Source organism: Neovison vison, chromosome 6 (assembly GCF_020171115.1).
Source record: "Neovison vison isolate M4711 chromosome 6, ASM_NN_V1, whole genome shotgun sequence".
Taxonomy (NCBI): domain Eukaryota; kingdom Metazoa; phylum Chordata; class Mammalia; order Carnivora; family Mustelidae; genus Neogale; species Neogale vison.
Window position 1 is genome coordinate 184171047 of NC_058096.1, and position 25478 is coordinate 184196524.

The 25478-nt window shown below is 43.7% G+C and overlaps 1 protein-coding gene across 1 annotated transcript in view; it reads right to left on the reverse strand.

Annotated features, from left to right (window-relative positions):
- Nucleotides 1–21359: 21359 nt before the first annotated feature.
- Nucleotides 21360–25478, reverse strand: part of PPP4R2 (protein phosphatase 4 regulatory subunit 2) — a 53523-nt gene continuing 49404 nt past the window's right edge. Inside the window, exon 9 of the mRNA XM_044253152.1 lies at nucleotides 21360–25257. Within this exon, the coding sequence (XP_044109087.1) occupies nucleotides 24938–25257 (320 nt within the window). The 3' untranslated portion in view covers nucleotides 21360–24937. The remainder of the gene's footprint in view (nucleotides 25258–25478) is intronic.

Here is a 25478-nt window from a genome sequence, read left to right on the forward strand (position 1 = left end):
AATGGAGGTGGAACCAAGTAGTTCCCAAGTGTTGGTGCGCCCTCTGGTGGTCATTATTCAAACTGCAATACCAGCATTCATGCCACCCCCTTCCCCAGGGCCTGCTCCCAGGCACACCGGGAAGTGGCCTTTGGGACTTCGAGATGACCTTTTACTCCAGATGAATGAAGGATAATCCCCTCTCACACATGACTTTTATTAAATTACATGTGGGAGGAAGAGGGTAATAGGTACAGTCTCTTAAGATAATGGGAATTAAGGCTTTTGCCAAGATGAGGCCACACCTCGAATCCTTTGCTATGGATTTCAAAGCAAACTTGAACCTTGAGGGGAAGGGGATGTGGGGGGAGTGCTGGGGTTTGTTTATGCTGAGCAAGAAAGGGCCTCTCGGTTGCCAAGAAGACCGGATCTAAAGCGCTCAAAGCCCCAGTGGGCTGCCAACATTTCTTATGCAATCCCCTTTGATGACTCTGGTGCAAATTTATGGAAATATGTGGAGGTGATTTCCCAGGAAATCCACCCAAGACTGGGGGGGTGGGGAGGAAGAGAAAGTAAGGTTTGGGGCAGAACTTGGGAGTGGGACCTGCCAAGCCTAAGACAGTTGGCAGCTGTAGGATGTTTGCCTGGGTGTCCAGACCAAGTGGGTATCAGGGTGCTGTGGGGAGGGGCACCAGCACTGCTGGAAATCCTACCACTGGAGAAACCCATTAAGTTCATTCTCTGAACAACTGTTTTGAATCTGTAGGGGTTTCCCAAAGAAAAACCAGTATCTTCCCACTTTCTTGATACAAGTGTTCTCCCCTGCTGAAGTGGAAAAATTCCGAAATGTCTTACCCTGCTCTGAACAGCTAGTCCCCTTCCACCTCCCCATCGTCCCAACCTGTCAAAACAACCTCTCCATCATCGTAAGTGGCCCTAAACCGACACACAAGAGGTGATCAAACGATGGGTTCAGCATTAGGGGATACCGTACACTATTAGAACAAGGATAATCCAGGTCCGCTGGCCTGGAGGCATGGTATGAATACTGCTGAGAACAACGGTAGAGTTCTGTGCCGGGCCCAGTGTGTGGCGCTTGTAACCTGTCTGTATAAACAAGAGGAGACACTCCAGATAGTTGACATGAGCTTTTTGAAGATGGGAAGATGGCAGGGGAGGAGACGCAATTTCTTTCTACTTTAGGTACCATCCCTCCCATCTTTATCCCCCCATATTTTGCCAGTTTCCATTGGCGCTCAGGGTGTGTATTTTGGCATAAGGGTCTTATATGACCCCTAGATTTTTTATTTTTTATTTTTTGACAGAGATCACAAGTAGGGGGAAGCAGACTCCCCACTGAGCAGAGAGCCCAACGTGGGGCTTGATCCCAGGACCCTGAGATCATGACCTGAGCGGAAGGCAGAGGCTTAACCCACTGAGCCACACAGGTGCCCTGCCCCCTCGATTTTGAACGTTTCTGAGACCAGGAGGGAGCATCAGCTATAATGGGTGCTCACAAACAGAAGAAACATTTAATGACAGAGGATTGATTCCTAACAACTGCTGGGAAATGTACGGTTTCGAACCACACCACAAATCCAACCGCAGGTGAATTAAAACCTCAATTTAAAGAACCAAATATTCAGCTGGTCGCAGCGGTTCTCAGACTTCAGGGAGCATCAGAATCATCTGAAGGTCTTGTTAGGACACCAGCTTGGGGTGCCAGCCACAGAGTTGGGAATCGGTAGGTCCACCGTGGGACCTGAGTGTTGGCATTTCCAGCAAGGTACCAGGTGAAGCTGATGGTCCCAAGACCACAGAGCCTCACATTGGAAACAGCTGGTCTCTGATCTTAACAGTGAACTATTCTATTTTAAGCAAAGGAAGAAATTATAAACAGCCAAGTAGAACTGGACCAGTGGTTCACAGGCTTGGTTTCCCATCAGAATTATGCCCCATCCTCTTCTGCTTGATGAGCGACACACTCCCTTCACCTTCAGATGGCTCAACAGTCGGCATTTTTTGAGACACATCCGTCCAGGTGAATCCGAGCCCCAGACAGTTTGGGGAACTACTGGGTTTACTTATTCGTGATTTAGAACCTGGTAGAATCAACACCAGCATAGAAAGGGGGAAAAGCAAGGGGAAGGGGTTTGCAGGAAAAGTGGGAAAAGGCTGAGGCCTTGTTCAAGTGTCTAAGAAAAATTTTGAATCCCCGGTAGTTAAATTGGAAAAGACTTGAGAAGACAACTGATAGTCACAACAGCAATTACCCACCAGTTCCCTCTAGAACACTCTGCAGCTGGTTTCCCTGATCAGAGTTCCCCGAGCTCCCTCCTGTGGACTTCTTGCCCCAGAAAGAAGGTTCTAGAGGAAAAAGGCCCTTCCCGTGCTTGCTTCCATGGGCTATGTCTCTGCACTTCTGAAGTCTGAAGGACTCCCCAGGGCACCTGAGACACAGAGATGCATGATGCTGACCCTAACAGCCTCAGGGTACCCGCTCTGAGTGAGGATGTACCAAATGCAAGCCTCAGGTTCATTCTTACCTGGCTCTTGTGAGGAAGTATTTTTCCCTTCACGTGAGACCTAGAAAGGCTTTCAATACTAACAAGGGTGCCAGAACCAAAGTTGGGGGCTCCCGAAATCCTCATGAGCAACTCACCCCACTCCCACTCTTTGAGAATGACATCTTCTAGCCTATGTGAAGTGTAACGCAGCTTCCAGACACCACCCCCTGCCCAGAGAGCCCCAAGGACCCCCAAAAGATGCCATGTGTTGGTCCCCAAGCATATTCTCACTTCCCACACACAGCTTTTCACTTTCTTCTCAGGATGAATCCATGAGATGGGTACAGTTTTCCCCACTGCACAGACAAAACCATGGTCGGAAAACTATGCGATTTATCTGACGCCAGGCTAGGTACACTTGGTTTTTCCACTCAAAGATTCCAGGCTGTGTGGTCTTTCGCTTGTTTTCCAAAACGCAAAGTGGGATTTCAGCCCCAGCTGCAGCTAGTTCCAGATCCAGGGTCCTCCGCACTCCCCCACACCCCAGGGACGACATCCTGAGCCTTCCGTCCCCACAGCCTGGGCTCTAGGCGCTCCCGGCAGGAGCAGCTACAAGCTGACCCAGGCTGGCGGGGTGGGGGGGACGGTGGTTCGCAGTCCTGGCGTGGAGCCTGCTGGCAAGGCCAGCCCCTCAGACTGCTGGGAAGGTGAGTGCCCTCTGCTGCCCAGGTGCACCTCCTTGAGAGCTATGAAACAGGGCAGGGCTGCGGGGAAGCAGAGGGAAGGCCCAGAAAACCTCCCACTCTCCTCAGACCTTACAGGCTGGCTGGAGGCCGATGTGACTCTGCTCTACCTTCCCTCATACCACCCCTGCAGTGTCCTGCTAGGATGACCAGATTGAAATCACACACACACACACACACACACACACACGGGGGCTCAATTTGAATTTCATATACAAAACGATTTTTTTAGCTTAAGTATAATCACAAATATTGCATAGAGAGGGAGAAATTCTTCCTCTACCTGCCAAGGTCTTCCAACTGAGCTACGAATTAAATTGACACGAAACAGATTAACAGGAGGGAAAAAAAACCCACTTTCAGCCCCTATGCCTGAAAGCCTGAAAATGAGATTGAGACCTAAAGAAATGACCAAGGCAGGCCGTCTTTGTACATTTCAGACAAAAAGACAATACATCCGTGAGGAATGGATACAACAGGGAAAACTTAACTTTGGAAGCTTCCGTTCATAAGGAATTCTAAACAGAACTTAGGCTGGGGTCGTAAAGTAATAGAAAGAAACGGGAGTTGTTTCTATAGCCTTCTGGGCTCCAAATCTCCCATCTCTGCTGATGGGAAGTCTCTTTACCACCTGGTGCAGGGAGGGTACCTCACGTGGGGGATGTGTTTCCTGCTTTCAGGGGGACGAGGAGGGGCAGAGTGTCCTCCTTGCCCAGGTTGTCTCCGAAGAAACTTTTGTGCGAAATAATTGGAACCAAAACAAAGAAGAGTTTGTCCCCCGCCGGGTCAGTAAAAACGAACCCCGAGCTTTTGCCGTAAGAAGATGTAGCCTTCTTATTGGTATAGTGTCACCCAGGACAATGGGGACCTGATGCTCAAAAAGGCCCCAACACCCACCTCCCCATGACTTGCCAGTGAGGATTTTGAAATTTGGGTCGGGGTCTCCTGAGGAGGCGGAGGCTGTGGATGGGTAGGCGTTCAGATGCGGGGTCCCTCTGCACACCCACCCCTCCCCCGCCCCCTCCATGGTCTTCTCTGCCCCAGAGACTTGGATTCTGAAAACCTGCCTTTCTTCATTATGTACACCTGGTGATTCTGTCTCCAGGGCGGTGCTGGTTAACCACGTGTCCCACAGGCCCCTTTGAAAGATAAGAGAGCGTCCCTCTCCCTGGAGCCTGCGCCTACATGCTGCTGGGCTGGACTGCCGTGCCCACGGTTGAGGTGACCTGTGCTGTTCATGCTGACAGGAAGGACGCCAGCTTCATCCTCAGCCTGCCAAAGCCGCACATTTGGGGGCGGCCTACCTTTGGCCCCTGAGAGTTCGTGGGACATACATATTCTAAAAAGTTCCTTACTGGGATGCCTGGGTGGCTCAGTGGGTTGCGCATGTGCCTTCGGCTCAGGCTGTGTTTTCAGGGTCCTGGGATGGAATCCTGTGTGGGCTCCCTGCTCAGAGGGGAGTCTGCGCTCCCTGCTTGTGCTCTCTCACAAATGAATAAATGAAATCTTTTTTAAATAAATAAGTAAAAATAAAAAGTCACTTACTGTGTATCTGGAATTCACATTGAACTGGGCGTCCTGGGTTTGGCGGGCCTCCTCTGGCCTCAGGGGCCTGGAGCTGGTCTCTTACATGGCTCCTGGGGGGCCTTTTAGCCTTCACCGTCAGCCACCCACTCGGCCCTTCAATGTCTATGCTGTTTTGCTCTGAATCGAGCCACACATTACATTAAGCATCTTAAACTTCCATTATGAATTATTTGTTGACCCTTAAGTTACTCGAGAAATAGTTTGACATTTTTAAACACCTGAGGGCATTTCCATGGCTTGACATTATTAATTGCCAATGTAACTGCCTGGTGGAGAGCGTACTCTCTGCCTCCACTCCCACCACACTGGCCTCCTCGCTCTCCCACATCCAGCCACTCCTACCTCAGGGCCTTTGCACTGGCTGTGCCACCCTCCTCCCAGGTTACTTTTTCCACAGACATCTGCAAGACATGCTCCTTCACTTCCTACCTACATCTTCTCCAAAGTTCCCTCTGAGAGGCCTGTCCAGATCGCCCCATATATAATGGACAGCCTCCCCCAGCACTTCCTGTCTGCTCTGCCCTTCTCTGTTTTTGCCTCCATAAAAAAGTTATCACCATATGACATAGTAGGTATTTGCCACAGTTGGTGCTTATTGTCCATCTCTCCCTCTGGAAGAAAGATGGCAAGACTCTGCTCCCCTTGGTTCACTGCTGTGTCTTGGTCCCTGGGCCGCAACAGCTCTCAGTATGTGTGTTGAATGGCAGGTGAGCTATAATTTTAGATGTGCTGAGACTTATTTGATAACATGGTAATGGCCAATTTTTATAACTATTTCCCGAGTATTGGTAAGGAGGTGTCCTCTCTAATGGAGAGCAGGATTTTACAAACTCCCCTTACATACTATGTACACCTTTATGTGCTCATCTATGTCAGAATTTCTCCCTACGATGGTGATGGAACAATTAAGCACATTACATATCATATCTTATTTAAGTCTTACAGCAACCATTCCTGCTATTACGGCTATGGAGGACATCGCCACCCGAAATGAATGGCAAAAGAAAACCAACCGTGCTGTTAGGTTCATATGTTCTGTGAGTCAGTCACTCGTGTCGGGCAGGGTTTCTATTCCGGTGTGCGGGGCCGATGCTTGGGGTGATCAGGGCTGGGCACGGGGACCACCTGGAGGCACCTGTATTCACAGGTCTGGTGGATGAAGCTGCCCGTGGACATGGGGATATCACTGAGATGACCTACATGTGACCCCTCATCTGGCCCTTTGCCTGCGCTGGGTTGGGCTTCCTCACAACACGGTGGCTCCATTCCAAGAGAAGGGAGTGTTTTTATATCTCGTTTCAGAAGTGCCAGAGGACCCCCTCCTGCCATACCACAGGAGACCTGGTGTGGGCCCCACCTCTTGCTGGAAGGACTATGGAGCTCACAGGAGATGAAGAGCGCGTGGCGGGGAGGTCACACTGCCACGATCTTTGGAAATCACAATCTGCTGCAGCAGCCCTCACAGGTAGGTTTTATTTTTCTTAATTTTAAAATGAGAACTAAGACACAGAGAGGTAAAAATCATCTGTCCAGGGTCAGTCGGCTAGTTAATGGCAACGGGAGGACCTAGTCTAGGTCTGCGTGACTCCTAGGCACGGGAAAGGGAGATAGATGTTCACTTATGCTCAAGCTGATTTTTAAAAATAATTTTGAGGCAGATAAATACAGGGGCACCTGAATGGCTCAGTCAATGAAGCATCCGGCTCTTGCTTTCGGCTCAGGTCGTGATCTCAGAGTCGTGAAATCAAGCCGGGGGTCAGACTCAGCTCGGCGGGGAGTCTGTCTGCTTCAGGGTGTCTCCCTCTGCCTCTGCCCCTCCCCCAACTGAACTAAACAAACAAACAAACAAACTTTTAAGGTAGATAAATGCAAAATCATGTTGCATATTCAGGAAACTATTTCCGTATTAAAAAGGATATTCTTCAGTTTCATTTCCCAATGAAGAAGCCGGGGATTTTTTGCTTGTTTAATGAAGTCATTAGAAAGAAATGAACTACTAAAGAGTCAATCAACTTTCCAGGGTCTCTTTGGTTCCTCCCCTCTTTAGGGACTGTCATGGGGTGGGGGGGTGGGGGGACGGGAGCTTTCCCTTCGCTGCCTGCTCAGGCCAGATAGAGGTACTGGGAAACTGCAGGCCGCACCTCCCACCCAGACTTTGGGTCTGGTAACTCCCTAGAGGTCAAGGACTCAGATCCCAGACAGGCCAGGTGTGCCTACCTTTCCTCTTCTCTTCCCTCCCCCAACCCGGGGAACAGAAATAACAACCCTTCCCCATCCCCATGTGGTGGGCACCCCAAGCACAGGGAGGAGGTCACATCACCAAGCGCAAGCTTCCAGAGCCCGAGCATGGTTCATTTCTAAGAGTTCCCTCAACTGCTGTATAGGAAAGGCAGCGGCACCCCAGAGACACCCTGGTCTAGTAGTACTCTGGCTTTTTGGGCCATCAGAATGCCTGGGACCCCTCATTTATAACTCAGACTCCAGACTCCCCGACCAGAGCCTCCGAACCCCGAGCTAGGGACTGGGCACATATATTCAAAGCCCTCTAATTGGGTCTCACACAAGCCTGGGTAAAAACCTCTGCTCTAGGGGCACCTGGGTGGCTCAGTGGGTTAAAGCCTCTGCCTTCCGCTCAAGTCATGGTCTCAGGGTCCTGGGATCAAGCCCTGCATCCGGCTCTCTGCTCAGCAGGGAGCCTGCTTCCTCCTCTCTCTCCACCTGCCTCTCTGCGTACTTGTGATCTCTCTGTCAAATAAATAAATAGATTTAAAAAACAAACAAACAAACAAAAAACACCTCTGCTCTATCGAACCCCATAGCATACAGCTGGGAAACCGAGACCCAGGGGGAGTTGGGACCTGCACTCAGTGACCAAACAGGTTAGTAACAGGGTTGGAGCTGAGTCTCAGGGACACGCACCCAACAACCTCCCTAGGATTCTCTAAAAGTGTGTTTCGTCTGCTTGTCCTCTGACACAGCCCATTCATCAGGCTGAGCTGTCGGAATAAATGAACAGCAACAGCAAACTGCCGGGTTGGAATCCCAAAGGCCACCGGATCTTAGGGCGGGCTGAACTGTCCCAATAACACACATTTCATCTTTCCAATGAGGACAAAAAGCAAAATTACCATTATGTCCATTTTGCAGACTGGGAAAAAGAGACTTGGAGAGGACAGCTGATTTGGCTGCTGGCTCCCTGGGGAGGGGGGCACCCAGGGGGAACCAGGAGGTAGCCAATGAGCAGTGACGGTGGCTTCCAAGAGGAAATGCTCCTGCCTCCAGTGTGTTCTTGGAGAGGGTCTGCACAGAGGCGCCTTCGTTAGCTACACAGCAAACCACCCCTGCAGGCCCTTTGAGGAGAGCAGAGCAGAGAGCAGGCACACCAGTTTGAAACAGGTGGAAGTGGAGACTTGCTTCCCCGCAGGGTCCCGCCTCCCACCCTACCTGCCCCCTCCCCAGAGCCAGCAAGCCAGGGAGCTTCCAAGGATCCCTCCCACCAAGCTGGGGCAGGAAGCTGGCTTCTGTCTAGGTTTTCTTCAGACTCAAAGCTCGGTGCCCTGAAGGGACTTGTTCTCAACCCATGGGGTGCTTTCCACTGAGCTTTTGTTTTCTGTCACAGCAGAGTCTCACTCACAGAGTCTCACAGCAAGGCTTTGCCTCTGTGAAGGTGTCTTTTTTTGCCAGGCAGGGAAAATCCAACAGGAGTTCTTCTTTTCCTTCCCTTTGGATCAGTACCCAGAGGTGGAATTGCTGGGTCATGTGGTAGTTCTATTTTTTATTTCTCTGAGGATGTAGATATGCTATTTTTGTTTTATGATGATATCGTAGGATGTGTCACTCAGAGAGGGAGAGCCCACGCCGGGTGGTGTGAATGCGTGTTTGGCCATCAGGAGAAAGAACGTGGGCGAATAATGTTTCCTGGTAGAAACTTGGAAAAATAGATTTCAGGATCCTACAGGATCTCCAAGTTAGAATTCAGAATCCTCGCCTTGTCTTCTCCAAGAGCGGACAGAAATCAGCCACAGTTTTGATCCCGATTTGACAAAGAACCCAAACCTTAAATAGTCCCCATACTCCTTATGCACCTTCCCCAAACGTTCCAGCACAAGATCCCAGCTCCCACTTCCAGGAAGGAGGAAGGGAGGAAAAGAGAGGAGAGGGGAGAGGCAAGAGAGAGAGGGAGAGACAGAGAGACAAAGGTGGGGGGGAGAGGGAGGGTTGGAGGAAGAAAAGGAAATAGTTTAGGTTATTTCAAAAGCAAACGCACATATATTTGGAGCCAGAATTCTTACCTCTAGGATTTTATCTAACAAATATAGTTGCCTACTTGTGAAATGGAACATATGCATGATTATTCATCGAAGGTCTCTCTGTACTAGCAAAACCAAAAAGCAAAGAAATGCTAAGAGCTCTCCTGCCTTTGGGCGGAATGTGAGGAGCATTTAAGAAACTGCGGCTACTGATCCCCAGAAAAGAAGACTGGGGTGCAGTGGGGAGGGAATGCCACCATCAAACATGAGCTGAGCTGTAGGAGGGAGGTCCTGGGCTCAGAGGGACAGTGACGAGCTCCAGGAAGGAAGATGCGAGGTTGCACCCCGAAAGGACATTGACTATAGTCGCCAGCACCCAAGGGAGCTCCCTGAGACAAGGTTCGCTGGAGCTGGGAAGCACAGCTGTGGGAGATGTCACCGTGCCTCCCCACCCCCCACCAGCCCCACCACTTGAGGGCACCCCCAGCCTCCTCCGCCAGCTCCTGCATCCCCCTGAGTGCTCGGCCACCCGCAGGCAGGCCAGAGGCCCCTGGGAGCAGCGCTGCATGGCTGTCGGCTGTCGGTGGATGAACACATGCCCCTTGGGGGGGCTAACTGCCATATGTGCTGTCCCCCAGGACTCTCAGCAGGGCCAGGACTCTGGTGAAGCAGGAGGGGGACTCCCCTCTCAGAGCTAGGCAGAGTCGGAAAGCTTAAGAATGGCACAGGTTTGTGACCCCGTGTGTCAATTCTTTTTCTTTTTTAACTTTCTGAATGGAAATCATAACCAGATCCTAGGACTCCTTCGTGCTTGGGAGAAAACAGCTTAACCTCATCACAGGCAGATCTTCTCCAGGAATCCTAGGGCTTTCTACCTCTCCTTGGGTTTAAAACCCAGTCGTTTCCAGGGTTTCCCTGGCCCCCTGACCAAGAGGTGCCCAGGTTCAAGGTCCCCCCATCCAAGCTGGGTGGCAGCCCCCTCCTCCCTCTTGACTGTGCTGCCTTCAGAGCCCAGTGGCCCCTGGGAGTTTCCGTCTCCTCTGGGACGCTGCCCCTTTGGCTCCTCCCACCCAGAGCACACGCCCGCCCAGTGCACACGTGTGGCAATCAGCAGGTCCATCAAGTGAGCGGGAAGCCCCCCACTCTCCCCGTCAGCCCTGGGTAGCCCACATCTAGGCGCCCACTGATGTAACCACTTCTTACCTTCAGGGCTCTCTCCCTCTCCCTCTTCCCATTTCTCCTCCATGTCTGTCTCCATCTCATCCTCCTGTTTTTCTTTTCTCTGGGGGACACTCACTTCTTAAAGTTTTCTTGTTTCCTTGTTTATGTTCTTCCTTCACCTCCCATTAAAATGTCAGCTCCATGGAGTCAGGGACAGTGTCTTGTTCATGCCTGGATGGACGGTATGTGAAGGAACTTCAGAACTTCTGGCATTCTTAAGATTTTATTTATTTGTTTGTTTGTTTAAGAGAGAATGGGGGAAGGGGCGCCTGGGTGACTCAGTGGGTTAAAGCCTCTGCCTTCAGCTCAAGTCATGATCTCAGGGTCCTGGGATCGAGACCCGTATGGACTCTCTGCTCAGCAGGGGGCCTGCTTCCCTTCCTCTCTCTCTGCCTGTCTCTCTGCCTACTTGTGATCTCTGTCTGTCAAATAAATAATTTTTTAAAAAATCTTTTTTAAAAAGAGAGAGAGAGAGTGGGGGAGGGTAGAGGGAAAGGGACAAGCAGACTCCTGCGCTGGGTACAGAACTTCCCACATTTTTTTTTTTTTTTTTTTTTTTAGAGTCTAATTTTTATTTGGAAACTGCCTGTAATACACAGAAAAACAACTTCGCACTTTCTTTAAAAATGGGCAGTAAATTCAGCTTCCCACGAAAATGGGAAAAGGGAAGGTCTGTTCGGCCTTGGCATTACTGCTCTCCCTCCGCATCTCAGCTGGTTGGCTCCCAGGTCTCTGTCTGAACTACCACACACCTGAGTGTTAGGGACCCTACTTCCCTTTCGGATCTTCTTGTTTGTCCTTCAAATGGTTTTGGCACATTTTCCAGCAGGGCTGTGTCACGAGGCTCCAAAATGTATCTACATGTCTGCTGTTGTGCTTCCTCTGAAGTTTGTTGAATTGTTTTGTTTTGACAGGACTGTCACATCTCAAAACTTGTTGCTGACTAAAAACATATGCAGGGCCTTTTTTCCTTCTCTTTTTCTTTATTCATATTTGCAAAGAACTCCCCCACCATCTTGCAACTAAACACATGACCACAAGAGGGCACCATGAGGCCGCACTTCTGCTCCATGGAGCAAGGCGACAAGAATGCAGACCCTGCGGAGGGAGGAGGTGGAAAACGCTTGAATAGACTCAAATCTTTTTCCTCAAGATCTTCATCCCCCACTGGTAACACACCCGCTGCCTGTCGCCCTTCAGGAGCAGGCTCGGAAAACCAAATACTGGTACAATACTGGTTGGTAACAGTAACAATAACAAGTAACAATAACAAGCTGCAGAACTTCTAGTTAATAGAAAATATTGTATTTACTCACATATGCTTCGGAGTTCTTCTTACCAGTGTTGGGACTATAGAGATCAACAACTATAAGGATAAACAGAGACTTCGCCGCCTTCCTCTGTAACAGAATCTCCAGAAAAGACAGAGTGGTTGAAAACAAAGAAGAACACTTAAGAATTCACACCATAAAGGGGGTCATTCAGACTCCATCACTGTCTTAGAGAGTGGCAACCCCAGAGGAAACTTTTGTCTTTGGGTAATCCTGTGAATGGGATGATTGAGAGGTTTGGAAGAGGTGGGAGTGGGCAGGGAGGAATAGGAAAAGGTTTTAAGCATGCAGGTAATATTAAGAGTTGCCTTTACCTAGTGTGGAGACAGGGGAAAACAGGCTCTGACACCAGGAACCCCTTTCAAAACTTAATGCACTGTGTGTCATTAGAGATATGAATTTACCTGAGAAACTCTCTTTTTTAAATCTCTTTAAGAGCGAGAATAACCTACATCCAGGTTGTGAGGATCAGGAAAAGTACATCTAAATCGCTTGATGCATACCAGATGCCAAGACACCAAGATTGCGACACTAATGACCATTTGTTTCGTGTGCCCGGGCTGGACAGGTGGCATAACTTGAGCAATGACACTTCTGAGTGTCAGTTTAAAAAGAAATGTCTCTACCTTGCTATTAATTATTGGGTCCCTTTTGAAATTCCTCAAGGGCCAGGAAATGACAAGAAAGATTTCAGGAGTTTTTAACTCAAATAAATTTGTAAAAATGATAACCCCTTGATAATTGGCATTTGCTGCAGACATTTCTGCCACAGTGGCCCAAGATGTATTTAAGGATCTACTTTTCGATGTTGTGGAGGGGTGGAAGGTGAAGAAGAGTTTGCAAAAAGCCACCCCCTGCCCTGAAGGAATCTCTCTCTAAAGAAGAGGAGATTTTTCAACAATGGTTACTCAAAAATTCACTGAAAGATCCCATCAGAGAACTTTCATTTCACATTTCTAGCAACCATGGGATTTTGTGACCAAGGTTTATAGACACTCCTAGTCAGTTTCAGTCACTGACATACCAAGGTGTGGTGTCCTAACTTGCAGATTTCATTAATTAGCACCTTTCTGATTTCTGCTCTGCCAAGCTTCCCGTGTTGGTTTTCACTCTTATACTAGTCTCCTCCTAGGACGTGGCTTCAAGACTTGGGTCTCAGTTACTATAGAACAGGAGGTCAGGGAAGGAAGAGAAGGGGGGAAAAGGAAAAGGATAAAGGGTACAGAGGTGAAGAATGAAGCAGTTTCTCCTAGTAAGGTAATACTACCTGTGGACTTCTGCCTGTATCTTATTGCCCTGAGCTGTGCGATACAGCTGCTCCTTGGTGGCTGTGGGCCAGTAGTCACCGTTCCAGGCTTTATGGTGCAGGCATGGAAGAGAGAAGTAAACGATCACAGCTTTGGGATATTGATCAATCTTCTGCCCAGGGACCCAACCAAGAGTTTTCAGTGTATTACCAGATAGACACAAACACACCAGGAGCTCTCACCTCCACCAGCATTTCATAAAAGATGTTAACAGCCAGTCCTCACTGCTAGGGCACCCCTGAGGTGAAACGTCTGGCTGCTGACTCTACCTTCAAGGTAGACTTTACCTCCACAGCTGACAACGAAAAACATGGCGGAGTGGTGGCTCCAAGGGGATGGTGGTCATCTCTCTTCTGAAAAGGAGGTCACCTGGCTGGATAGTCCCTTTCCGGTCTTTCCCCAAAGAAGATTCCCTGCCTTTCAAAAGAAATAGTCCTATTTAATGGAAAAAAGCACACATCTTCTGGAAGTGGAAACAGATTTTAAATCTTTTGTCAATTGTATTATAGGTTATTTCTCCACTGGATCAATTCTAGCTGTTCCAGTTATTGGTAGCAGCCCTTAAGGGCAGTCTTCCTGCTAATTTTCTCTCAACCTCAGTGAAGTTGTGAATTGGCATAAATGTAGGACCAGGCTAGACAGGGGAATAGGCTCAGAGGATGGAAGTATGCATTAAGACAATGACCACTAGGGGGCGCCGAGTGGTTAAGCATCAGACTCTTGATTTTGACTCCGGTCATGATCTTGGGGTCATGAGATCAAGCCCTAAGTCTGGCTCAGCTCAGTGCAGAGTCTGCTTGGGACTCTCTCTCTCTCTCTCTCTCTCCCACTGCCCTCTCCCACCCTTACTCACTTTCTCTAAATAAATCTTTAAAAAAAAAAAAAAAAAAGTAAAACAATTGGGGAGCCTGGGTGGCTCAGTGGGTTAAAGCCTCTGCCTTCGGCTCAGGTCATGATCTCAGTGTCCTGGGATCGAGTCCCGCATTGGGCTCTCTGCTAAGCAGGGAGCCTGTTTCCCTCTCTCTCTCTGCCTGCTTCTCTGCCTACTTGTGATGGCTCTCTATCTCTCTCTCTCTGTCAAATAAATGAATAGAAATTTAATAATAAATACATAAATAAATAAATAAAACAATGACCCTTAAGACAGAAGGGGGCAGACTTTCTGCAGTGGGCCAAATCATAAATACTCCAGGTTTTGTGGGCCAGATGGTCTTGGTCGCAACCACCCCCCTCTGCCTTCACGGTGAGAAAGGAGCTGTAGACAATACATAAAATGAATGGATGCGGCTACATTCCAATGAAACCTTATTACAGACACTAAAACCTGCATTTCAAATAATTTTTCATGTTTTACAAAATATTAATTTTTTTAAATTTTTTCAACCATGAAAAATGTAAAAACTATTTTTACCTCATAGGCCACACAAAAACAGACAGTGGGCCTGTGGCTGGCGCCCAAAATTGAGTTAGAATAAATAGATAATGCTCTCAGGAGCGAACTTAACAAGAAAAACACACAAACCTACCTGAAGGAATTAAAAATTTTTCCAAGTTGTAAGAGCAAACTTATACCAAAAGATATACCATGTTCTTTTTTTTCTGTCATTTTATTTTCTTTTTCATCATGATAAGTGTACTCTTTTATCCCCACCACCTATTTCTCCCATCCCCCCCCCCACCCACCTTCCCTCTGGTAACCATCAGTTTGTTATCTATAGTTAAGAGTCTGTTTCTTGTTTGTTTCTCTCTTTTTTTTTTTTTGCTCATTTGTTTCTTAAATGCTATATATGTTTAAATCATATGGTATCTGTCTTTCTCTGACTGACTTATTTTGCTTAGTATCATACGTCTAGCTCCATCCAAGTCCTTGCAATTGGCAAGATTCCATTCTTTTTATGGCTGAGTAATATTCCATTGTAGATATCTATAAGCCACATCTTCTTATCTATACGTCTATTGATGGACATTTGGGCTGTCCCATAGTTTGGCTATTACAGTGCCATCAGAAACATAGTGGGGAATATATCCCTCTGGGCCACTGTTTTTGTCTTTTGGGAGTAAATATACAGTAGTCCACTATCTGGTTCATAGGGCAAATCTACTTTTAATTTTTTGAGGAACCTCCATACTGTTTCCCCTTGGCTGCACCAATGTGCATTACTACCAACAACGAAGAGGGCTCATTTTTCTCCACATCCTTTCCAACATTTGTTTCTTGTGTTGTTGATTTTAATCATTCTGACAGGTGTGAGATGATCTCTTGCTGTAGTTTTGATTTACATCTCCCTGATAATGATGTTGAGCATCTTTTCATGTGTCTGTTGGCCATCTGGATGTCTCCTTTGGATAAGTGTCCATTTGTATCTTCTGCCCATTTTTAATTGGATTATTTGGTTTTGATATTTTGAGTTATCAGTTCATTATATATTTTGACTACTAACCCTTTATTGGATGTCATTTGCAAATATCTCCTCCCATTCTGTAGGTCATCTTTTAGTTTTGTTGATTATTTCCTTCTCTGTGTGGAAGCTTTTTGTTTTGATGGAGTCCCAATAGTTTATTTTTGCTTTTGTTTTTCTTGCTTCAGGAGGCATATCTAGAAAAATATCTAGGGAAAAATAAAAGGCTATGGCTCATATCAGAGAAATTACTGACTGTGTTCTTTTCAAGGGTTTTTATGGATTCAGGCCATACATTTAGGTCTTTAATCCATTTTGAGTTTATTTTTGTATACGGTAAAAGAAGGTGGTTCAGTTTGCTTCTTTCGCATAGGACTTAGTTTTCCCAATATGATTTGTTGAAGAGACTGTCTTTTTCCCACTGGAGATTCATTCTCCTTTGTTGAAGATTTTTGACCATGTAACTTGGGTTTATTTCTGGGTTTTCTGTTCTAGCCCACTGATCTATCTGTTTTTATGCCAGTACCATGCTGTTTTAATTACTACCTCTTTGTAATATAACTTGAAATCTGAGATTGTGATGCCTCCAGCTTTTTGTTTTTCAGGGTTGCTTTGGCTATTCAGGGTCTTTTGCAGTTCCCTACAAATTTTAGAATTGTCTGTTCTAGTTCTGTGAAAAATGCTGTTGCTATTTTAATAGGGATTGCATTAAGTGTGTAAATTGCTTTGGGTAAAACAGACATTTTAACAATATTTATTCTTCCAAACCATGAGCATGGAATGTCTTTCCATTTCTTTGTACCATCTTGAATTTCTCTCATCAATGTTTTATAGTTGTCAGAATACAGTTCTTTCACCTCATTGGTTAAGTTTATTCCTCGATATTTCATTGTCTGTAGGGCAATTGTAATGGGATTATTTTCTTAATTTCATTTTTTATTGTTTATTAGTGTATAGGATTGCAACACAATTAGTGTATAGGACTCTGTACACTGATTTTGTATCCTGTGACTTTCCTGAATTCATTTACCAGCTCTATACCATGTTGTTTTTTTTTTTAAGATTTTAATTATTTATTTGACAGAGAGAGAGAGAGAGAAAAAGAGAACACAAGCAGAGGAAGAGGGAGGAGCAGGTCCCCTGCTAAGCAGCGAGCCTGCTGTGGGGCTCCATCCCAGGACCCTGGGATCATGACTCTAGCCAAAGGCAGATGCTTAATAGACTGAGCCACCCAGGCGCTCCTACACCATGTTCTTTTTTTTTTTTTTTTTTTTTTGTAATATTTTATTTGTCAAAGAGAGAGAGAGCACGAGCACAGGCAGGGAGAGTGGCAGAGGGAGAGCAGGCTCTCCACTGAGCAAGGAGCCCAATGCAGAGCTCAATTCCAGGACCCTGGGAGTTTATGACCTGAGCTGAAGGCAGACACCTAACCATGTGAACCACCCCCGGGTACCCTGACACTATGTTCTTAATTAGAAAGATCCAACATCACAAAGATGCCCATCATTCCAGTTAATTTTAAAATGTATTATGATCACATTAAAGTACCAATAGATCATTTTTCTGGAATCACACAGGGTAAAGTTCATATGATATGGCTAATAATATTGGTCTGACACATATTTCTACTTACCTTGTTTCTCCATCTTAATTGCTGTGCCCCCAGACCCAGGCTCATAAGCAGTCCCTTAATAAACACGAATGGATGAACCAAGGAGCAGATCACTGTCGGGTTGACTGATGGCTGTTTCTGAGATGGCTGATTCCAGCAAGCTCTTGTCTACTTGGAACTCAAGAGCCGTGGGCCAGTGGGGGTTGTGGCAGTGGCCATTGAGAAAGCATATGCAAAGTGGTCATCGCTGTTCCTGGAGCTGTCACTCCAATTGAGCTATGTGCATTGCTGTACAACAATATGGGTTGAAATTAATTGTCACCGGAAACGTCTTTACAAGACTTTATACTATGATTCTGCATTGAGACAAAAAGTTACCATGTCCGTTAAAAAAAAAAAAGTTATGTCAGGAAAGTCACAACAATAAAATAGCAAGTAATGAGTAAATTAGAACAATTCGTAAAGCAAGTACTTGTCATTGTGGGAATGACAAATTCCATACTTTCTTGCCAAGCAACAACTAAAAGCCTAAGAAATGAAAACATCCACAAAGAGGTCAAGCTGTTTTGCTTTATTGCAAGCTACCCAGCAGAAGCCAAGCAGTGCAAATGATCGAGACATTACAAGACACATCAGAAAAGAGGAAAATGGCAAGCCAGGAGAGACTGTTGTGACTGCCCCGTGTGCAGTGCAGGAATATCACTAAACATGTGTCCGATTTCAACGGGCGGCTTATTTTCCTACGTCACATAAAGTAACAGTGTCTCTTACTACTTTAGAGGACTGCAAATACTGTACGCCATCTGCCTAAGAGAAAATACCCCATCTTCTCCTCCACCACATCCCAGAGGCAAGAGCATCTCTTTCCCACATTACTAATCTTTTAAGGAATCAAGTTCAATTGTTTGTTTGTTGTTTCTTCCCACGGTAGAAGGAAGGGAAGAGAGGCTGGTTTTCTATGTTCCCATGTCAAACAGCTCGAACTGAGTGAACAGTGGCCACAAATCAAAACTTTGTGTGGTCTCTCAAAGGGAAGCTGGGTAAATCAAGTAGGGTTCATCTAGTACACTGAAATACAATGCTGCTGTTAAAACGACCGGGGTGACTGTAGGTACTGATGCAGACATATTACAAAAATAAATAGGGCAGGAAAGGTAAGATGCCTCTCACTGTAACATACACATTCACTCTGGAAAGGAAGTCGGGGGGACCACTAGCAAGTCAGACTCTCTTCCAGTGGTCAAGTCTGAAGTTGGGACATCATCCTCATTTTAGAGATATGCTGGAGATCACACAGCCTACCAACAGTAGAGCTGGGATTCAAATTCAGACCAGTCTGACTCCAGGATCTTTGCTCTCAAGCACTATGCCCTGCTAGTGAGAGCATTTCTCTCAGGGTTGAGGGGGAAGATACAGAAATAAGAGTAGGATATAAACAACCCAGTGTATACTATTAATGAATTTTTGCCAGGTGTGTATTACTAATTTTTAAGATAAATTTTTAAAATCCATCATGTACTGGAAATGTCTTTTTGGAAAACCATGGAAAAAGAAAAAATAAGGTGAAGCTGGACAGTGAAGTAAATGTGTTGTGAAAACAAATGCTTGGGTTTGTGACTGGTCAAGCCCTTTGAGGTACCTGAACTTGCAGTCCCAAGTGGCTCCAAGAAGCTTCGTATACCTAGAATGGTTTCCTCTCTGCTGGTCTCACTCTAACTTGACAGATCTTCCAAGACTAGACAGGATCTGAGCATAAGGAGGGTAAAAAAACGTCAGGTTTGGGAGTCAAGAGCCCGATTCTCATTCTGACCCTCCCCTTTCAAAGGGTCCCTTTGCCTTCCTTTACCACAAATGTCTGTAAAACAGGGATATTACACATCTCATAGGGTTGATGGGAAGGTTAAAAGAGGGGGCATGTGCTAAGGACAAGGAAGGGCATAAAGTGTGTGCTCAATTAATGCTTGCTATTATTATCCTGTTATTAGCCAGGATTGAAACCTCAACTTCGATTCTGATAAAAAGGCTTCCCCAGGAAAAATACATATTTTCTTCTCCATGTTTCTCCTTAAAAGAAATATCAGATCCTAGGGATGACTGGGTGGGTCAGTTGGTTAAAATCTGACTCTCGATTTTGGCTCAGGTCATGACCTCAGGGTTCTGGGATTGAGACCCGCATCAGGCTCTGCACTCAGTAGGGAGTCTGCTTGAGAATTCTCTCTCCCCTCTGCCCCTTCCCCAACTCATGCTCTCTCTCAAATGCAACATTGGTGGGGGCGGGGGGGAGTCAGACCCTAAACTAGATCTAGCTTTATTCCCATAATTACACTGAATGCCCAGAGTCCTGCCAGATAGATACTATTATTTCCCCACTTCAAAAATGAGAATAATAAAGCTCAAAGAAATACGGCATCTTGCCCAAGGTGCCCAAGCTGGGGAAAGCAAACCAGACTTAACCCCTATCACTGCAACTCCTATGCCCTTCTATTCTGCCCATTATACCCTACTCCCTCCCGGCTAACTCTCAAGCCCAAATCTGAGAGACCTTCCCAGACAGCCACAATGGCACTAACCTCTCACCAGTGCATCTCCTCAAGTCACAGATCACCCTTAGTTCAAAACTTGTGGACTGCTTATTGTTCTCCAAAGGTGACTAAATCTCTCAAACGTAGGAAATGGATGTTTATTCTTTTAGCCCCCAAATACACAACTCACATGAGTTGCCCAACTTAATTTTAGGAACCTATCCAAGTTGAAAAGTGGGTTTTCCACTGTGCATTCCTAAATGCACATGGCAATTGCTAGTCATCATCAACTAAGCTTACCTTTCCATGCTAAATTACAAGAAATGTAAAGAAAAATATCCGGGGGGGGGGCGGTGGCTGGGTGGCTCAGTGGATTAGCCTCTGCCTTCGCTCAGGTCATGATCCCAGGGTCCTGGGATCAAGCCCCACATCGGGCTCTCTGCTCAGCGGGGAGCCTGCTTCCTCCTCTCTCTCTCAGCCTGCCTCTCTGCCTACTTGTGATCTCTGTCAAATAAATAAATAAAATCTTTAAGAAAATATATCCAAAATGAAGACAGTCAAATACCTATCACATACTTAACCCTCAAATTCTCAGGAAATATATGCATTAACACCAGCAAACCTACTCAACTGTAAGCAAGTATCAAGTCCCACCATAACACATTAAAGACGACTTGACTGGTTTGCCTGTATGTCCAACTTGGGAGAAACACCTGTCCACCATCAAGTGACAATGTGCCGTGCCTTTCTATAGGCCTGGGGACGCTGGTTTTATTGACCTTACCTCTTCTGTTATTGGGACAGTGTCAAGAACATCCAACTGTGTGTAATGCTCTCAACTCCATAAGCCCAGCAGCAAAGAAATGCTTCAGATAACTCAGAACCCTTCAATTGGGTAGAAAGTAACTGTAGGATTAGTGAATTTAGGAATCCCAAAATGGATTGTGCAAACAGTATCCACAAAGCTCATCTGATTTCAGCTGTTAACCATTTGCCAAGCACAGGTTAGCTTGTTGCCAGTATAAAAATTAGTGAAACAGTGGAACGTGCAGACTGGGAAATGGAGTTGTTGACATTTGTCATTATTTTTAGTTTAAAAACCCATTGCCTTTGGGGGAAAGAAAAAAAGCCTGTTAGTATAAACCTAAGCCACAAACTCTACTGCTGAATTTTGGAGGGGAAAAAAAAAGAAAACGTCAACCATTAGAATACAACAGGAAATAGTATTCTATAATGGCAAGTACCCAGAGATGGTCCATTGTCATCCTGTTTAGTGCAACAATCAGTCTATCAAGTTACCCCAAAACTCTGTACTATCAAGTCTGTTTACTATAGTTGTCTATGGGTAAGTTAGAGATCAAATATGAAGCTGAAATTCAAAGATATTTAAATTCAGGCACATGCTAATTGGTACTAGCTTCTGAATCCAAAGCCCCAGGTGTTACTGTTTACTATCATCTACTATGCAATACATAAAAGAAACAAGAACCCAGGATTTTTATTAAACGGAATCCATTCTTTCCATTTAGGGCAATTCTACACTTCTAATCATGTAACTGTCTGAAAGAAACCGTTCTAAAATGATTCCAGTACAGATATTGTGTATCTATGCATGCAAATTAGTGCCAAATTATGCCAAAAGAGAACTTTTCTGTAAGGTGAATCAGGACTTCTGTCAGATACCAGGTTTGAGTTGTCCATTCACATCAGCAGCACCCTCCACGCGGAAATCCTTAAGACTTAAGAAACAGAGGTGCAATAAATTCCTGCATTAAGCTTTTTCCCTTACAGACCAGGTAATGCTTACGGATCCTAAACCATCTAAAGTGACTGGGGAGGAGGAGTTGGGACAGAGGTGTGAACTATTAAAGAAAAGAAAATAAAGTAATTCCACACATATATTCTTCTAATTTATATTTTATTGCATTATGAAAATAATACATTTGGCAAAGTAATCTAGGCTCCAAATTGAAATAAAAGAAAATTCTGAAGTGTACTGATTATTTTTTAAATGTGAAATATTAGATGTATCCTAACCAATACATACTAGCATTCTTATTAGGCCAATAATCCAATAAACCTAATTATAATAATTCCACATAAAATTACAAGGTGTTTTTGCATTCATCCATTTTATGATTAGCACAAATCTCAAGAGAACTGAGCTTCATTTGATCAAAACCAATGTAATTAAGAAACTCCTGTTCAGAAGACAACTTGAAACACTATCCAAAATTTTTATTTCCTTTGGTTCTACAAGTTGCATTTTCATCCTTATCACGTTACATTTCTCATAAACATTGTAGCAGCTATAGATTCTGCCCAGTACCTTTATAAGTAAACTAGTATATTACATTTACATTATTTGAAAAATTACTGATTTTACAAATGCAAAAATGCATAAATACATGCCTATCTACACCAGCAAAAAAAGTACTCTGAACCTCCATGCTTTAACAGGCTACACCTTCTGGCACAGGATTTCTGGAACGCCTTTCCAAGCCAAAGGGTAATAGCTCTCTGAGGGGGAATTCCACTGCTCTGTCCACATTGTTGAAAGGTGTAGTTACAATAAACCCTAACTGGATTAAATTTATTTAATAATCAACATTTAAAATATGACATTTTCCACCACTTATTTCTGTTCTGCTACATTTTCAGAACTGAAAAGATGTAATTTTTAAAATGTACTAGGATATTTTTACTTTTTTAAAAGGGGAAAGTGCTAAAAACATATTACATATTATTCTCTATCCTCATCAGCATTTCAAGTTCTTTTTACATGTTGGGTTCAGAGTCTAGATTCTAATAGGTAAACAATCTGCTCAAGGCCAAAAAAAGGAAAAATAGTATTTTTAATCACTGAGGTCTTGCTTCTTCACTTAGATCTTTAATATGACTTTGCTGATGTAAGAAAATGTGCCTAAAATCAGCCTTTAAAAAATTCACATCAGAATCAGTTACTATTACAACTGACATTTTCATTTAAGCAAAGTCTGTGTTAAGTGCACCTATGCATACTTGCGGAAATCTACTTCCAAATGGGCATCAGTATCTTAAACCAGCTGAACAAGGTTTCCCAGTTTAACTACAGAAGTATTCCACCTATCCTAAAGGAGATATTCCGTGAGCATTCTACAATTATCTGTATGAACAGCAACAAGTTTGATCTATGATCAACATATGAATATCTAATAAATATTAAAACTATTAAACTATAGATTAAAATGCAGATCTCTCATAGAGTTAAGTGATGGCATTTTGGTACATTCACCATTATTGTACTTTATTTAATAAAGAAATACATTTGCCCTTGCAAAAATAGCAATTGCAAGTTTACAAATAAAACCACAGACCTCAAAGTCATGACGCTAAATCTTCAACTTATAACCAACAAAAGTAAATTGATTTGTTTACAAATGGTCCATGGCACAATTAAAACAAAAAATATCAAAAGGTCACAGGATCTTAAAGAATATGTTTATTGACAATAATTTCATAAATATCCTAAAGAAAATTTAAAATTTCTAAAATTAAAATGTTTAAAATCTGTTCTCATTGGCAAAATATCCCTCAACAAAATAATAGGTCAATAGGTCACTACAAATGAATGTCACATTTAAAATTGGCTTCAACATTTTTGCAAAAAAATTTTTAAAAATTTACAATGTGTGATTTTTCTCCCCTCCTGGGTACAGTAAATCAATATTCAATTTTTATTTTAACTACTAGACATATTCTTAAATATATCATCAAGCTGCTGTGAACCTGACAGTCAAGTCAGTCAGTAGTATATTTACCCTACAAACATAAACGGAGCCAAATCATTTGGTAATTTTAGTCATTGCAATTTAAGTAGTCAAAATGCAAAAGTTGTGGTCGCCACCCACATCACCCCAAAGATTATGATACAGTGTCAGAAATTGTTTGCATCAGTTTTATAAGTTCATCTGTGTACTTCAGGTATCTGAAACTAAAAAAGGGATTCTTTTGTATTTTGATAAAAATGTACTCGAATATTTCATAACATTAATATTTATTGCTTTGTATGAATACTGTATTGAAAGCCCAAGCATTCAGTTTACACACAGAAATTATACAATTATATACCGCTTCACAAAGGCAGTGAACACATTACATTCTACAAAATCTACTTTACAGAAATTTAAAAATTCTAAATATCAAAAGGTACAGCTGAAGAAACAGGTATAAATTTGGCAGCCAGTAATTTTGACAGGGAAGTTGCAGCTTGCATGACTTTTAAATATGTGAATTTGAAAATATTGAGTTTAGAGTAATCATTGTGCTTTGTGTTAATCTGAAAAATATAACACTGGCTGTCGAAGAAGCATGTTCAAAAATATTTAATTCACTTCAAAATGTCATACAAATTATGGTGGTCTCTATGCACCCCTAAAGCTTCAGTCATTTAGCTCCAGTACATTACTATAGTAATATATTAATTCTTCCAGTACAGTGGGGTTTCATACCATTGACATTTGCATACTCTAGAATAATTTAGAAAGAAATGTGTAATATTCACAATGTTCAGAAAAGCAAGCAAAAGGTCAAGGAACCTGCCGGGTTCTTCTGAGATGGTCTCATGTCAGCATTCATTCTACAAAATAGTAAGCTAATGTTTGAACACAGTTTCCAAGATAAAGCGTATTTTCTCATAAATAATGAAGTCTTTTTCTCAGGCACCTCAGAAGTATACAAAAGAATTTTAGTTAGAACAGATCTCTTGGAATGTGTTTAACCTGGTATTTCAACAGACTTATTTCCAGGGTTTCACAAGGGCCAGATTTTATTTTAATTACTCAGAAGAGAAACTGAAACTGTCTTCTGAAAGAGGTGAACTCAATCATTACCAATAGAAAAAGTATTCACTGTATTCATCTCTTATAGAAACAGAAAAATAGAACATTTCCCCCCTTAGAATAATATATATATATATGTATATATGACTTAAAGTTCCATTGTACATAGTCAAACAATAAAATCTGGAAGCCAGCATGAAACCCTATAATTCACATGTTAAAATGTTGAAACTATGACCAAAATATGAAAACTGCTAGAGTTGTCAGAAAGAGACAAGACAGAAAGATTTCTTGCATATGTATAAACTAAATGTGATAATCTCCAAAAGGTTTTCAAAATTATAATTATTACCTTCCAGTTTAAAAACTTCAATTCTTTAAAAAAAAAAAAAAAAATCTATACACAAACCACTGATTTGACAAGACCAGGAGAAGGGAAAAAAAAGAAAAAAAAAAAAGTCAGCGGTACGCAGGACCCAGAGGAGCTGATATTCACAGTTCTTACATGTACAACTCTTTCAGGATTTACCCCATAAAGTACTTTATTTTACAACCTGCTTCTCTTGTAAAACTAAAGGTCCACTTTATTACATAAAAGTTTTATACAGTGTAAAACCAGAACTGTATGTAAAATACTGCATCTACATGTTTCTCAATAGTTAGTCTTGTTCCATTGGTTCATCTGTGACTTCTGTGGTTTCGTCCTCATTTTCCATGGATGACTCTGAGGGAATCTCTCCAGTTTTACTGGAGTTGGATCCTACTAATTCTTCTGTCTCATGGCAATCAGAACCACTACTTACAGGGCCTGTATTTGCACTACCTTCAGAATGTAAATCTTTCTCAGCTTGAGTCAGATCAGATTCCTCCATTTGATTATTTTCCTCAGAAGTCTCTTCATTCACAGTTAAGGCATCATCAGATTCTTTTTCTTGATTTTTTCTTTCTGGGATCATTTCTCTTGATGTCATAAAAGACTCTAAAAATAAGCAAATGTTGTTGTAGTTAAATTTTATTTTCAAAATACCTCCACAGTTAAGTTTCATGAATTCTGATATTCTACAGTTCAAATCATATCCCCTGAAACTCAGCAGCAAATACATACAGGTGGGAGAAAAGCCCAACATCAGCATTATAAGGAGTTCCATTATGTTAAATTCTTTCAGGCAAAATGAAGTACAAGAATTTGAGCATCTCCTT